Source organism: Acomys russatus, chromosome 27, assembly GCF_903995435.1.
Source record: "Acomys russatus chromosome 27, mAcoRus1.1, whole genome shotgun sequence".
NCBI lineage: Eukaryota > Metazoa > Chordata > Mammalia > Rodentia > Muridae > Acomys > Acomys russatus.
The window spans coordinates 13,629,403-13,644,403 of NC_067163.1; the positions used below are offsets into that span (position 1 = coordinate 13,629,403).

Sequence of the window (15,001 nt, forward strand, 5' to 3'; positions counted from 1 at the left end):
AAAACAAAACAAAACAAACAAACAAACAACTGACAATCCCACAGCTCCCAACTCAAAAGGAATAAGAAATATTTCATTCTTGAGAAAAAAAAAATGGAGTGACCATGGCCCAGAAATACAGATTTAGGTCTCATCCAGGTATGATCTTCTAACACGAAAGCAGTTTAATAGAGTTCTTATGGTAACAGAACAAAGAAAGTAATACATCAGTGCATTCTTCACATCAGAGAGGAGGGCAGTGCAGGTTGGGGTACCTCCAGTGTGCATCAAGATGTTATATCTGGCATGTGGCTCTTTATGGAGCCAAAGCTAGCCCAAGAGAAATTGTAATCTGTCTCTTAAACCTGTAACATTCTCAATTCCCCATAGTCATAAAAGGTTGAATTAGCCTTTGCAGACAGCTTCTTCTTCTTCTTCTTCTTCTTCTTCTTCTTCTTCTTCTTCTTCTTCTTTCTCTTCTTCCTCTTCCTTCTCCTTTTCTTCTACTTCTTCTAGATTTATTTGTTTATTATATATACAATGTTCTGCCTGCATGTGTGCCTGCAGGCCAGAAGAAGGCACCAGATCTCATTATAGATAGTTGTGAGGCATCATGTGGTTGCTGGGAATTGAACTCTGGACCTTCGGAAGAGAAGACAGTGCTCTTAACCTCTGAGTCTTCTTTCCAGCCCTCTGTAGACAGCTTCTTTTCAGAAATTTTTGCTCCCTCTGGTAAGTTTTTAGGCCCGATTTCCCTGAAATGGTTTTATCACGCCCATGTGTTCCTACTGTCTCAGTTTACCCCAATAGATTTATTTTGGTGGCCCCGCTCCACTCGCAGGAATAAGCCATTTGCCGGTCTGTGTTGGATGGACTTGACAGGTGCTTCGCAGGCAGTGTAGTTCACGAGTCCACTCAAGAGCTGTGGCCATCCTCCTCTCTCAAAGCAGGGACAAAGGCTGCTTCTAAAAGGAAGTCCCGCTCTCCAGCTTGGTCCTGGCGGAATGGCTCCCGCAAAGAAGGGTGGCAAGAAGGCCGTTCCGCCATCAACGAGGCGGTGACCCGACAATACACCGTCAACATTTACAAGCGCATCCGTGGAGTGGGCTTCAAGAATCGTGCTCCTCGGGCACTCAGAGAAGTTCGGAATCGTGCCATGAAGGGAGCTGGGGACTCCAGATGTGCACATAGACGCCAGGCTTAATAAAGCTGTCTGGGCCAGGGATATAAGGAATGTTCCATATCGCATCCAAATATATTTGTCTAGAAAATGTAACGAAGATGAGGATTCACTATACAAGCTCTACACATTGGTAACTTACGTGCCTGTTACCATATTAAAAAATCTACAGACGGTCAGTGTGGGTGAGAACTAACCTGCTGAATGTCAGATAAAGCTGCAGAACTGAAAAAAAAAAAAAAAAAAAGTCCCCTAGGGTAAGGCACAGTCTGAAAATCTGTTGCTTTCAGTCTGAGTAACAGCCCAATGGCTGCTCCAATCATAGCTCTCGTGCCTGTGATGCTCATTTTATAATTCCTTGTTAGCTCTTGCCCTAAACTACTGTATCTTTCTCCATAACAGGAACACCATCGAATTCTAGGGAATAAACTGGGTGTCAGGGAGCACAACTTGAAACGCAGCACTCAGAAGGCAGAGGCAAGCAGACCTATGACTCAGAGGCTAGCCTGCTCTACATGGTGAGTTACAGGCTAGCCAGGGCTACATAGAAAGACCTTGTCTCAAATTAATTAGTTACCTATTAATATTAATTAACAACAACTAGAGCAATAATTAATAAAATAAATATGTATAAATTAATATTAATTACTTATAGTATAATAATTAATTAAGAAAGAGTGTCAGGAGTGAAGAGAAAGGGTAGGATTTTAGAGCATCCAAGATGAGCAAGCGGAGCTGGGGAGGATGGGTGCGCTTAGTTAAGGTGAATTCATTACATGCCCTAGCCCTCTGCTGTCTCTGAGTCTGGTAATCTAAGGTCCGCAAACGTCCTTTGCAGAGGAATTAGGTCATTTTCCTGGCATCTGGGCAGCCATGGAGGCTGCCAGAGAGTTACAGACAGGCTCTAGGTCGTATAGGGGGGCCTCAAAATCAGCTTTGAGAATGGGAACAGCATATGCAGAATGGGGTGACCCGAGCATGGGTCTGCTCAGGCATTTAGCTTTGCTCTACTGAAGCCCCTGGACTTGGGAGGCCTGTTAAAGGAGTACAGATGCACAGCCAGCCTCTCAGTGTCCTGTCTTGCCAGTGAGGCTGGAGGTGGGTGGGGGGCACTGCAGGCAAATGTGGCCTGATTAACCCCAAGCCTAAACCTAGCAAATCAGAGGGGACACCAAGAAATGTCTCATAGACAAGGAGCTCAAAAGATTGAGAGGTTCTCAAGCAATCAGGCACAAAGTAGGGCACCGTGGCACAGGCTTGTCACCCCAGTACTTGGAAGGCAGAGACACAAGACATGTAAGCTCAGGGACATTCTGGATGTAAGGCCATATAGTGAGGCCCTGCCTTAAAATGATGATGATGATGACAATGACAAAGAGGAAGAGGAGAAGGAAGAAAGGAAAAAAATCATCCATGGATTAGTCTTGAAATGTAACTATAACCATTCTCCCCCCTTCCTTCCCCCCCCCCCCTGGCCCCCGGGATATACAGTGACATTGACAACAGGACACTAAAGTCAGAGTCTGGTAACAATCCACTCAAACGAACACTATCCCTATCTTAAGTCTGGCCCTCCACCAACCACAAAATAATGGCTGAGATGTGGTCAACTTAATTTTTCTCTTTTCCCACCTTTTCATGGGATCTGTTGTCAGCCTTGCAGGTGTTTTGTGTACTGTGTGTCAGCTGAGGCCGTGAATGGCCCTGAGGGGCAAGAGAGGGAAGAGTGTGGATGGTCAGGGAGGGCCAGTGAGGCCTGGGGAAATCTAGAAATGATAAGACTTTCTTTTATTTCAGAACAAAAAGCAATAGAAAGGAAGGTCCAGGGAACCTGGTGCTACTGGGAACCTCTGTGTGGAGAGTAGAGAGCCTGGCACTATCTTCTGGAAGAGGAGGGCCCTTATCAGCACCTCATTCCTTCATAAGTCCAAAATCTTTGTTTACCAAGAACACGGACTAAACAGTGAGTGCTAGAGGTGGCCACTGCAGAGCAAGGGCAAACATACCACAAGACCACAGAAGACGGGTGTTGAAAAGCCTTGAGCTCAGGGGGAACTGAGGCTGCGAGGTTCCCTATGACCACTTAACTGGGGAACTAAGGAGTTCCATGCTTCCTCATCTATACTACCTGGACTGCCGACCCCTCCTCCCCACTTCTTGCTGCTTGGCTGCCTCTCACCCACCAACTCCTCAGCTCGCTCACCAGCCAGGTTTCCCTTCCCACCAGCCAGCAGCCTGTTTTGACTGAACTATCAATCTTGGCTGTTCCCCTCAACCGTACCTTTTCTCTCATCTCCGATTTTACTGAGCATTTCCTGTGAGATTCTGCCAAAGACTTGCCCACTTCAGTCCCTTTGATTTTCTTCTAAGAGAAGCAAAATTTATGGAAGCAAAACTGGCTTTGACACAGGAACAGTAAAAACAAAACAAAACGAAACCTTTCATTCCTAACGAACATAAATCACCAAGTCTGCGCGCTGCCTTGGGTTTGAACTTCTGCCTGGTCTCAGTTGGGAAAATACAGGTGTCAGCTCTCAGCATAAATTTGCAATTCTCACCCTGGTCAGGAGACACCCAGGGTGTAATCAGACCCAGAGTGCCACAGTAGGAGCCTGTGGAAATTTCTTTGGGGAATTTTCATTTCGCCTCAGCTTATTCAACGGTATTTAACAGTAGAGCTCTTTGGACCCAGGTGTTTACTACAAAATATGAAGAACAGCTTGATCTTTTCAATTAAACCCTAATCCTTGCCTTGGGGCCTCACAATGACAGCGTCGAAGCCCAGCTGCGCGAGAGGCTTGCTTTGTTCTGCAGCTACTGGGTCCCCAATAGTGACTCTTCAAAAGACTGCTAAGTTAAGGAGCTGCTTGCTGCTCAAGGGGTCTCAGCTGAGTTCTGCAAGGATCTGGCTACTGTGGGCCTCATGTGAGCTTCAGTGGACTGACCAAGGACAGGAAGGCTCCTTTGAACATGTATAAGGTAGTTTTTCTTGTTATTTTGACAAAACACCAGCATTGGAAATGCACACTGCCTGGTCACATTGTGGCTCAAACTTCAAGTGGGGTGGGTGGGTTATACCCCTCCAAGAGCTTCCTGAAGTGAGACACTTCTGAGAGTCTCACTGAGGCAAAATAGAAAGACAGGGGTTTACAGTGACAGAGAGAAAAGGCCGGAGTTCTGTTCCAACCGGATCCAGTTTTACTGCTGACGTAAACAGGAGACCAGATGACACTGACAGGAGCCTAAGGATGGGCTGGTGAGATGGCTCAGCAGGCACGGCACATGCCGAGCCTGAGTTCAACTCCCAGAACCACCATGGTGGAGGAGGGGAACTGATTCCTGACAAGTTGTCCTTTGACTTCAGTGACACATGTGTGCACTCCCCAGTAAGTAAATAAATGCTGTGTATATTATGTATATAAAATAAATAAATGTGTAAATATATTATATATAATACATATTAGGCTCATATATACGAGTAGACATATATATCACACACACACACACACACACACACACACACACACACAATGTGTTTTCCAAAGACAAAAAATTGTGCTCACTTAGGGCCAGATGATTCACTCTTAAAGATTCCTAGACTGCCAAGAAAAGGAATTAGATTGTACCTACTTACGGCTAAAATGAAATAATAACCTTGAGTTTTTAGGATTCAAGTCTTTCCCCTTTAAAAAAAAAAAAGTGCCCCTTCTAAATGCACCTTACAGTTTTGTTTACTCAGAAAAATTCTTTAACTTTTAGCTTTGCTGCAAAATTATCCTCTATGGCCAAATGTCAGAAAACAAAGGTGGAGGCTGTTCCTCAGAAACCGTTAGAGATGTAACCTGAGAGCTCAAACCATCCCTGGTGAAGAATCTCCACCTCGGGGCTACCGAGAGGGCTCAGTGAGGAGAGGGCTCTGCTGCTAAGTCTGATGACCTGAGCTCAGCCCTGGGAGCTGCATCTTGGAAGAAAATCCACCCACTGTAAGTTGTCCTCTGACCTCTGTACACAAGTATCGGTGTGTGGCGCCACACACCACACATGCATATAACGCATACACACCACACACACACACGTAAATAAATAATTGTAACTTAATTTTTTTTTTTTTGAAAAGCCCAGGTATGTTGGCATACTCCTTTAATTCCAGGCCTTGGAAGGCAGAAACAGGAGGTTCTCTGTGAATTCAAGTCCAGCCTGATGTGCAAAGAGAGTTCCAGGATAGCCAGGAGTACATAAAGAGACCCTGTCTCAAACAACAACAACACATAAAAATATAAACCCAGGGGCTGGAGAGATGGCTCAGAGGTTAAGAGCACCATCTGCTCTTCCAGAGGTCCTGAGTTCAATTCCCAGCAACCACATGGTGGCTCACAACCATCTATAATGTGATCTGATGCCCTCTTCTGGCCTGCAGGTGTACATGCAGGCAGAGCACTGTATACATAATAAATAAATACATTTTAAGAAAAACAAAAGCAATCTGCTTCCTATTTGGTTCTCCCTGAGATTCATTTCTTTGTGAGTCTCGGCTTGGCCTGGATAGAGGTCTCTAGAACAACTCCTTGTGTAGCTGCTGTCATGCTAAGAGCCCTCAGCTGATGACAATGTCCCCTCTAAAGGCCCCAGCCATCACCATCTGTGGATCCAGCACACAAGTCTATGGAGGATGTTTCAGACCTAAATTATAACAGAGCAGACACCGTTTACAAGTTTTCTCGCTCTCCTTCATTGTCACCTCCCCACTCTTCCATCATCTCTAATCCTTAAATCATTGAGGCATTCTCCAAGATGAAAATCACCATGGTTACTAATGGACAAGTGGCCTCGGCAGTTGTTGGTGCATTCGAAGACAGGCCAAAGTCTTTTTCCAAGTCACCACACCCTCATATTTCTAGTCTTCTTAAAATCGCTCTGGCTTTTCAGAGCTAGACATGGTAACCTTTTTTGTAAAATTAGCCCTGAAGCTGGGGGCAGATTTTTCACTTCCGAACTACACTGCTCATAGCAAGGTGTTGTTATTGCCAGCTGCTGGGGTTAACACAGTGATCTAAAGCAGTGGCCTGGGAAACCAACTTTTCTTACTACTGTGGCCAAATTATATTTGACAAGAAGCAACTTGAAGGAGGGAGGGAGGGTTTGTCTGATGCTGTAAGGATCGATGCAGAGCTTCACGGTGGGGACCGCACAGTGACAGAAGCACAACACGGTTTGTCGCATTATGGAGCCAAGACTGGGCAGGAAGTAGGGCCATGCTACCAAAACCTAAAGCTCCATCTCCACTGGTTTGCTCCCCCCAGCAAGGCTCCACCTCCTAAATGTTCCACAACCTTCCAGAACAGCATGGCCAACCAGGGGCCAAGTGTTCAAACCCATGAGCCCATGGGAAACACTTAACATTCAAACCACACTAGAAAGAAATGCTTTGCATGGTGGCACACACCTTTAATGCCAGCACTTGGGAGGCAGAGGCAGACAGATAGCTGTGAGCTCAAGGCCAGCCTGCCCTACAAAGAGAGTCCAGGACAGCCAAGATAACAGAGAAACCCTGTCTCAAAAAACAAAAAGAAATGCTTTGGGGCTTTAGGGGTGCAGGTGCGATAGTTTGAATCAGAATGTCCCCCTTACTCTCAGGCACCTGAATATTTGGTTTCCAGCTGGTGTTACTGTTTCAGGGGGCTTTAGGTTGTGTGGCCTCTCTGGAGGAAACATGCCCTGGGGGCAAGCTTTGAAAGACCTCCTGTACTTCCGGTTTGCTCTCTCTGTCATGCTTGTTGCTGAAGATAGATGGCTCAGTTCCTGTTGCTGCAGCTGTGCCTGCTACCTGCTGCCTGCAGCCATGCTGTCCCTGGCATTATAGAGTCCAACTTTCTGGAGCCATAAACAAAAAGAAACTCAGTTGTGTGTAATATAGAAAGTTTCAGGGCTTTGTCAAGTATGGAGGTGCACACTTGCAGAGCCAAAACTAAGGAGGTTGAAGCTGTTACTTCCTGGTCAATGTGAAAACCCTGCCTTTTATTTTATTTTATTTTTTTTTTAAAGCTTTTATTATGTGCTTAGTATTCAAGTCTGAGGATCCAAAGATCAATTAATGAATTAATGACTGCCCTGTCATCTCAGAGCTCACCACCTAGGTGACAAAATAAGTAGCCAACTAGAGAGTTTTCTATGTGCTAGGAAAGGAGTTTTGAGGAACAGAAATCGGAACCAGGAAGCCAGGCTGGTGACTAAATTGGGTCTGCTTGACCCTAAAGTCTACATTCCTTCTGTAGTGGGGTTTGTGTGTGTGTGTGTGTGTGTGTGTGTGTGTGTGTGTGTGTGTGTGTGAGAGAGAGAGAGAGAGAGAGAGACAGACAGACAGACAGACAGACAGACAGAGACACACAGGAAGAGGTGGACCACAGGGACAGAGACACTTTTCTTCCCAGTGTTGGTCCAGCACTTCATCCACTCTGTCCAGAAAGTGGAGAGTGTTGTTCACAGAAAGCACAGTGGTTAATCTCACGTTTGGTGAATATTAGACATCCAGCCACGGTGACTTTTTGGAGAGCTTTCCTCAAAGCAAATTGTTATCCCAACTTTCTTAACGCCCTCCCAACGCAGAACACACATCCCCAGAACCGGAAACCACAACACCCATTGCTAACATGTGCTTTTGTGTTTGTCTGCTTGGTTTTGTTTTGTTTGTTTGAGGCTGGGTGCCTCTGTGTAGCTCTGGCTGTCCTGGAACTCACTTTGTAGACCAGGCTGGCCTTGAACTCACAGAGATCCACCTGTCTCTGCCTCCTGGTGCTGAAGTTAAAGGAGTACGCCACCACCACCCCATTGTCATGTGCCTCTTAACCTACATCCCACAAAAATCAGCTCAAATATTAGTTGTCCAGGGAACACATACCTCTTTCTCTAGAAGGTCTACACTGTGCCACTCAGCAGCGTGCCTGCGTCCAGAGTTTTCTTGTCATACTAAGAGGACAGGAGCCTAGGCCCCTTCTCAGGACACCAGATCCTCCGTTTTAGAGTTTATTTCCTACAGTTAGTCTCAAAAACTTGATAGTTCACGGCACAGGGTCTCCTTTCTATCCTACCCTCAAGCCTTTGGTTCCCTGACCTTCTCTGCAGTTCAGGTAGGAGCAGAAAGCAGAAACACCACACATAAAGCAGCTGCGTTCCCCCCCACCACCCTGCCCCCTCCCCCACCCCCTCTCCTGCCCTGCCTATCATCATTTTCTACCTTCAAGATGGATTCTGTAATTCCCCTACTCCCCATGCTTGTTGAGGAACAGAAATCCGAGCCAGGAAGCCAGGCTTTTTGAGACAGGCTTTCTCTGTGTAGTGTTGGCTGTCCAGGTTGACCTCGAACTCACAAAGATCTACCTTGCCTCTGCCTCCCCGTGCTGAGATTAGGGACACAGACAAAGCAAGTGATGCCAGAAGCAGGGGGAAGTCCCAGTGGCCGGGAGCATCACTGAACTGCCAAGAAGACAGCCCCCTACCCTGGCGCAGTTCACGAGCAGACCCTGCCTGGGAACTCACAACTGAGAATGTCCTCATCACCAGTGTGTCACACTGGTCCCTGGTTGCATCTAGCTTCTACAGGAAAACTCAATAAAGCCGCAGGGCTCACCTGATTTAACAGAAAATGGTTCTTATTAGATTTTATTTTATGTGCACGAGAGTGTTTTGCCTGCATCTGTATATGTGCACCACGTGTGTGCCTGGTGCCTGATGAGGGCAGAAGTCAGCTGATTCGCTGCTAGCGGAATTACATACAGACTGTGTGAGCTTCCAGGTGGGTGCTGGCAATGGACTCCACGTCCTCTGTAGTAAGAGCAGCACATGCTCTTATGGGCATCTCTCCACCCGCCTGCCTTGTTAGATTCTAAACTGTCCTTGGCTGAGTCCACACTGAAAAGGATACAAATAGTGAAGAGGACTAAAAGTATTCAAGACAGTGGGAAGCACAGGCTGAAGTCGCTCCCTTTATCTCTCTAACAGCTGAGTCCCGTGCTTTGGCAGTGGCTACTCAAAGGCGGAGGCAGGACGATGCTTGTGATAGGAGTTTTTGGGTAGCCTGGGTGACACAGTAAAACTTCATTTCAAACATAAAATGTATATTTATGAGAGAGAGTGAAAGCAGACGTTTAAAAAATTCAATTTAGGAAGCTGAGTGGTGGCAGCACACAATCCCACAGTCGGGAGGAAGAGGCAGGAGGATCTCTGGAGTTCAAAGGCAGCCTGGTCTACAGAGAGAGTTCCAGGACAGCCAGAAGTACACAGAGAAACCTTACCTCAAAAAAAAAAAAAAAAAAAAAAAAAAAAAAAAAAAAACCCAAAAACTAAACTAAACAAAAATTCAACTTAGGGCCTGGAGAAGTGCCTCAGGAATGAAGAGCACCCACATTAGGCATGCCATCTTCTGGCCTCCGTAGGCACTGCACTCACATGACCCCTCCCGCCCCCCTCCCCGCAGCCCCATGTGGGTACATAATTTAAAAAATTAAATCTTAAGAAGTGGTGTGTGTGTGTGTGTGTGTGTGTGTGTGTGTGTGTGTGTGTGTGTGTGTGTGTGTGTGTGTGTGTGTGTGTGTGTGTGTGTGTGACAGAGCCTATAGGCAAGACTGACCTGGAACTCCTGATCCTTTTGCCCCATTTTCTAAGTGCTGGAACTACAGGTGTCAATTTATGTTTTTAAATAGCAGGTTAAAAAGTAAAACAGGCACACACCTGTAATCCCAGCACTTGGAGAGGCACAGGCAGAGGCAAGTGGATGGATCTCTGTGAGTTTGAGGACAGCCTGGTCTACAAAGTGAGCCCGGGACAGCCAAGGCTACACAGAGAAACCCTGTCTTGAAAAAAAAAAAAGTAATTAAAATATTTGAAAATAAAATCAGGTATTTATACTCTACTATTTTTTTAATCAAATAACTCTGACTTCAGACAGTTCAGTTTTCGTTGTAAGAGTGATTTCCCAAGCGACGTTTAGCTGAACAGAACAACAGGTGATGCCAATTCAGAAACTATCAGGACTTTTGAGCGTAGGCGTTAGGACTAAAGAGAAGGAACCCTTCTCCACTTTAAACTCAGAGTAGATTCAGTAATTCATCATCATTATTTTTTAAACACCTTCAACATACTGGCTAATGTGAGTCATTCTTTCTTTGAGTCCAATTAGCTGCGAGAGCACATCTTTGTCTGCCCCTCCTCCCAAAGGATTGCGGACGGAAATGCAGGTGATTATCAGAGCTGCCTTTGATACCAACATCCTCTTCTCCTGGGAGCCCTTTGAACTGACTTTGATATTCGATAATGAAGAGGGATTCCCGCCTGGAGGAGCAGCCGCTGTGGCCCTGCCTCTGCTCTCCCTCCACTGAGTCCGTGTTTTGAACTATTGATCAAAGATTTGAAGGGATCTGTTGTAGCCTGTGTGAGGTAAAGAGGAAGGAAACAAGCGGGCTGGAAGGGAGAAGAAGGGCCACATCTGGCTATATATAGTTTCAGAAAAGCATGCTGGTCAGACCTGGCCTGTCTCACTGAACACAGCTTCCTTGGGCAGATTGTCTCTTTCAGAAAAGGCTGCTGCAGGCGACTTGCAGGCCCTACCTAGGGACACCCAGCTTCCAGTTTACAGCAAGCAGCCCAACCTTGGAAGATTCAAGGGCACTGAACCCCCAAGAGAGCGAGTGACTGAAGGATGGTACTGGTGGCTTTTGCTTGGACTCAGCTGGTTCTGCTCACCCCTGGGAGCTCTGGTACTGGATTTCAACAACATCAAGAGCCCCATGGATGTGCAAGGCTCTGGGAAGGTAAGCACGGCTAGAGCAAAGCAACAGAGACCAACTGCAAAGACAGCATTGTATCAGGCAGGACACCCTCACCTCTAGATGATCTTATGTAGGACCGTGCTTGCACATAAAACTCAGCACTCTTAACTATTAAAAGAGCACATAACTGTAATCCCAGCACTCAGGAGGCATAAAACGCAGAACAAGGAACAGAGGCCAACCTGGGCTGCGCATGACCCCTGATAAAATGATTTTCTGGTCAGGGCTCTAAATTTATCGACTAATCAGTGCACAGTGAAAAGTGGTACCATGTGCTAGGCCCCATGTGCTAGGCTTTTACGCTCGCCTCTCTCCCTTACATCTTGAGATAGGCATTGCTTTCTATTTAGCAACGAAGAGGACAGGAATCCAGACCAAGGCCACACAGCGGTCTGTAGGAGTTAGGACCCGAACACATTAGGACAGAAAACATTGTAACCAGCTACTTCACAGAATTGTTTTAGGGCCCAATATCATCTATGTATTGTACACATTACACTACACCCTATGTAGTGTGTACATTGTATACAGAACAAAGGACAGCTGGGAAGAGTGACACTGGGACTAATGATTGTCAGTCATCTGTAAGACACAGGGAAAACTTTGATTTTTCACGAAGAGCAAAGGAGTGTTAAATTATGAGTTTTGAAGTAAAATCTGGGGCATGGTTCATAACTGATTAAAGATAAACTGATGCCAGGTAGTGGTGGTGCATGCCTTTAATCCCAGCAAAGGCAGGTGGATCTGTGAGTTTGAGGCCAGCCTGGTCTACAGAGTGAGTTCCAGGATGGCCAGAGCTAAAACAGAGAAACCCTGACTCGAAAACAAACAAACAAAAAGCAACAAAAAATAAAGAAATATTCAAATACAAGCTCCAGAGCATCAAGGTCTGCAAGTAGCTTGGTGTAATCGTTTCCAGAGAAAACCAGTTATGCTGAAAACTTAAGATGGTGTCCACAGCTTGCAACATATCCCAACTGACATACAGTTTAGGTCCCTAACTTTACCCATGCCTCGGGTAAAGACCTTTTAGGTCTCATTGGCGTTCCCAGCCTGTGACAAGTTTCCTTTCACAGGGTTCACAGTGTACATCAGACAAGGACTGCAGTGTGGGAAGATTCTGCCTCACGCTGCACGATGAGAAGTCATTCTGTGCCATGTGCCGCAGGGTTCGCAGGAGGTGCCAGAGGAACACCATGTGCTGCCCAGGAACAGTCTGTGTGAATGGTGAGCACTCTTGGGCTCGAGCCATGGGGGCTGCAATCTGAAGGCATCACTGGACTCCCAGAGACTAGGACAGTCCATGGGAGGCAGGCTCCAGGGTGTGCTCGATCTGGATGAAGTAAATCTGTGCAGCTGTCCTTTCTGATGAAATAAAATAATTGCCTTTTACCAGTGACATGGATAGAATGTTTTTAAAGGACAGATTCAAGATGGAATGGCTTGGAGTTTTCCATTTTCACGTAGATTTTTATTAACCAATGACTTTCTTTGACACATGTAAGTGTATAAATACTCAGTGTCTATCTCAGAAATATAAAATATTATAAAGTACAAGGCAGAAGTGTTACTGAATTCTTTAGCACCACCGTAACTGCACACCTGTCTTGTCCCTCAGAGTTAGTAACACTAATTAAGGCTGCTGTTTGTCCCTCAGATGTATGCACTGCAGTGGAAGACACAAGGCCAGTAATGGACAAGGACACTGATGGCCAAGATGGCGCCTATGCAGAAGGAACCACCAAATGGACAACAGAGGAAAACAAAGCTCAGGGGAAGCCCGCTGTTAAGAAATCACAAAGCAACAAGGGTAAGAACAGTTTCAGAGCACATGTTAGCCTAAAGAACAATCTTCTCCTTTCCAACCCCACAGGCTGAAACTAACTTCCTTGTCCACCCCTGTCTGTGAGCTCTTGGAGCAACTTAAGAGACTCCACTGGCCAGGACAGGGCAAGACCCTAGTAATGACTGTGTAGGAAGAAAACCTCCCAACACATGACTTTGCTGGGGGTATAATAAGTGGCACTTTCCCTTTCCACAGCTTGGAATACAAAGTGGGTAAAAGTAGATGTGTTCACTCCAGCCTTGTACAAAATTTAAAAAAGGACTGTTGTTATTATTTTGTGATAGGGTCTATGTAACTCTGGCTGTCCTGGAACTTACATGTAGACCAGGCTGACCTGGAATTCAGAGATCTGACAGCTTCTGCTTGTGTTTGCCACCCCACTTGGTCATTAAATTTTTTTAAACAAAAAAGGAGTCTTAAATTATATAGTCTTTGAATAACAGAATCTTTGAAAGTGAAGAGGCAAAATGGTTGTTCTTGCTTATGTTACTGGATTAGCTGGCCCCTTTATAAGTAATGGATTCGATGTTTACTAAAAATGACACAAATAAAACTTTGTGGGACTGGAAATTCCTTCTTTTCTTGCTGTCTTGACTTTAATAAGATGTCAATAAACTCTGTTAGGTCAGGCTAGAATTTTCCTCATTGTGTTAGACCTATGGGTCCTGTGGGCTTTGCTATTTTTAGGTTGTAGCCTCCATTCCTAGATCCCCAGTCTCAGCCCATTAGCATAACATGTACCACGCCCCGTCCCCACTCCCACCCCTAACCCATCCGCTCCCACTAGAGCCTGGGCCTAACTTGTTACAGGACAGGAGGGAAAAAGCTGTCTGAGAACATCCGACTGTGGCCCTGGACTTTGCTGTGCTCGCCATTTTTGGACAAAAATTTGCAAGCCAGTTCTACTAGAGGGACAAGTCTGCTCCAGGAGAGGCCATAAAGACACTGCCCAAGCGCCAGAAATCTTCCAGCGATGTGACTGTGGTCCCGGACTACTGTGTCGAGGTCAGGTGACTGGTAGCCGACAACACACAAGGCTAAGAGTATGCCAAAGAATATGAGTTGCAAAAACATGGGACTCATTCACACGGAATCCCAGGCACTAATTTTATTATTATGATTATTTTTATTTTGTTGTTTTTGTTTTTTGGTTTGTTTTTTGTTTTTGTTTTTGTTTTTGTTTTTTGAGATGGGATATCACTGTGCAGCCCTGGCTGGGCTGGAACTTGCTGTTAACCCAGCTGGCCTTGAACTGCCAGCTTCTACCTCCTGGGTGCTTTTTTTGGGAGGGGGAAGGGTACTGAGACAGGGTCTCAAAGTAAGCTATGTAGCCTAGGCTGGCATCGAACTCATGATCCTCTTCCCTAGGCAAGTCTTGGGATTACAGGCGAGCACTACATCCAGCATAAAAATAAAGCCAGATCTTCTAGCACCTGAAATACAGAACCGGAGGCTGTGAGTGGCTGACATGATTCTACAATAAAATAATCCTGATACGGTGTTCAATCTGTGCAAATAAATCTTTTAAAAAAACCAATTGTATGTTTGTGTTCAACATGATCTTTTGAACTTCTTACCAGACAAATTATGAATGTGCCCGTCCCCATGCATCTGTGAGTCACTTCAGGTGAAGGGCTGCGGCCTCAGACAAAGCACACACTGGCTCCTCTAGTTATCAGTCATATTGCAAATGGGAAACGGTCAAAGAAAGTTACATTTATGAAAGCCCCTTGGTTTTCTTTTCCTCTCTCCCTCCTCCCCACTCTCTCTCCCTTAGGCAGCTGGCCTTGGACTTAGAGATCTGCCTGTCTCTGCTGGGATTAAGAGTGCGCACCATCACGGCTGGCAGCCCCTAGGGTTTAGAGAACAATGAACCAACTTCCGGAGGCAGCCTGAGGAAGAGGTTGCCTACTTGCAAAAACTGAACCGGGATAAGTAGAGAAGAGTGTGGTGGCAACCTAAGGCAGAAATAAGAGTGCTTCTCCACTAAACCCATGTCCAACATCGCACACAGTACAACGTAAACACATTTGCTACTAACATAATAATCCAATAATAGTGCAAGAGGTTTATTGACTATAGTACAGGGTAAGCGTGGAGAAGAAGCAATCACTTAAAAACACCAAAAACCCTTACATAGCAAAGGCAAAGAAAGAAATAAATTAGGAGTCCTAG

General features: G+C 45.7%; 1 protein-coding gene and 1 pseudogene across 1 annotated transcript; both read left to right on the forward strand.

Moving 5' to 3' along the window:
* The first annotated feature begins 983 nt into the window (after positions 1-983).
* Positions 984-1,355, forward strand: LOC127210303 (60S ribosomal protein L31-like; annotated as a pseudogene).
* A 1,502-nt stretch (positions 1,356-2,857) lies between these two features.
* On the forward strand, positions 2,858-13,981 carry Dkk4 (dickkopf WNT signaling pathway inhibitor 4). Its single transcript, XM_051169462.1, has 5 exons — positions 2,858-2,894; positions 10,727-10,962; positions 12,057-12,207; positions 12,638-12,790; positions 13,637-13,981. Exons 1-5 carry the CDS (start codon positions 2,858-2,860, stop codon positions 13,885-13,887), a joined length of 828 nt encoding a protein of 275 aa, XP_051025419.1. The 3' UTR covers positions 13,888-13,981.
* The last annotated feature ends 1,020 nt before the right edge of the window (positions 13,982-15,001 follow it).